Source organism: Myotis davidii, unplaced genomic scaffold (assembly GCF_000327345.1).
Source record: "Myotis davidii unplaced genomic scaffold, ASM32734v1 scaffold328, whole genome shotgun sequence".
Taxonomy (NCBI): Eukaryota; Metazoa; Chordata; class Mammalia; order Chiroptera; family Vespertilionidae; genus Myotis; species Myotis davidii.
The window spans coordinates 501919-503051 of NW_006300373.1; the positions used below are offsets into that span (position 1 = coordinate 501919).

Sequence of the window (1133 nt, forward strand, 5' to 3'; positions counted from 1 at the left end):
CAGGAAGGGCTGTGGCAGGCTGGGGGCGGCCTCCAAACACCATCTCCCATGCCAGCCGCTGCCCCTGGCCTTGGCGAGACCCGGGAGGAGAGACAATGCCACCACTTGTTCGCCAGCCTCAGTGCACGCGGCTCCGCGGGCCGGCCTTTCTCCTGCCGTGGCACCCTTCTTCTGTTTGGTATCCACATGCCTTTAACCGTTCAAATGCTAGAGGCATGTGTGTGCGTGTGCGTGCGTGTGCGTGCATGTTCGTATACTTATGGAAGGAAATGCTGAAGAGAAACTTAGTGTGGTCTGAGAAGGCCTGGGTCCCCCAGACCCTTTCAGGGGGTCGGCAAGGTCAGAGCGAGTTTCCTAATGACACTGAGACGTCCTGTGTCCGTTTTGCTGTGTGGACATTTGCCCTGATGGTGCAGGAGCTGGGGGCGCAGGAGGTGGGGGTGCAGGAGCTGGGGGTGCAGGAGGTGGGAGTGCAGGAGCCAGGGGTGCAGGAGGTGGGGGTGCAGGAGCTGGGGGTGCCGGAGCTGGTGTATACAGGTGAGGTTGTCATACACATGCTGGATGAAAACCAGAAAAAGAGATGGCATCACTTAAGAATGCCATGGCCCTGGCCAGTGGTGCTCAGTGGTTAGAACGCCGACCTATGGACCAAAGGGTCATGGGTTTGATTCCCAGTCAAGGGCCCATACCTTGGTTGCAGGCTTGATCCCCAGCCCCGGTCTGAGTGCGAATGAGAGGCAACCAATTGATGTGTCTCTCTCACATCAATGTTTGTCTCTCTCTCTCTCCTCTTCCCTCCCCTCCCCTCTCTCTAAGAAAAAAAAACCAATGGAAAAAATATCCTCAGGTGAGGATTAAAAAAAAGAATGTCCTGGAAGGGGGAACATGGATTGATTTGCTAATTTCTCCGTCCTTGCACACAGCTGTCTTCACGTCGTGTGTGACCAGTGCCATGCATGCAGCATGTCTCCGGCACACCGAGATACAACCGTTATCTCAGGAAAAGTGCCTGCACCATTGTCTGACTCCCGCGCTGAATACATTTGTACTTGGAGAGAAATGATGGTTATTCGGATTCGACAGACATTTTCTTGAAAAGGCCTGAAGTGTGCCTGGCACCAGGAGGCAAACAA

At 54.6% G+C, this 1133-nt stretch overlaps 1 protein-coding gene across 1 annotated transcript in view; it reads left to right on the top strand.

Annotated features, from left to right (window-relative positions):
- Positions 1 to 407: 407 nt before the first annotated feature.
- Positions 408 to 1133, top strand: part of NKD1 (naked cuticle homolog 1 (Drosophila)) — an 80092-nt gene continuing 79366 nt past the window's right edge. Inside the window, exon 1 of the mRNA XM_006777061.2 lies at positions 408 to 537. Coding sequence (XP_006777124.1) covers positions 408 to 537 — 130 coding nt within the window. The remainder of the gene's footprint in view (positions 538 to 1133) is intronic.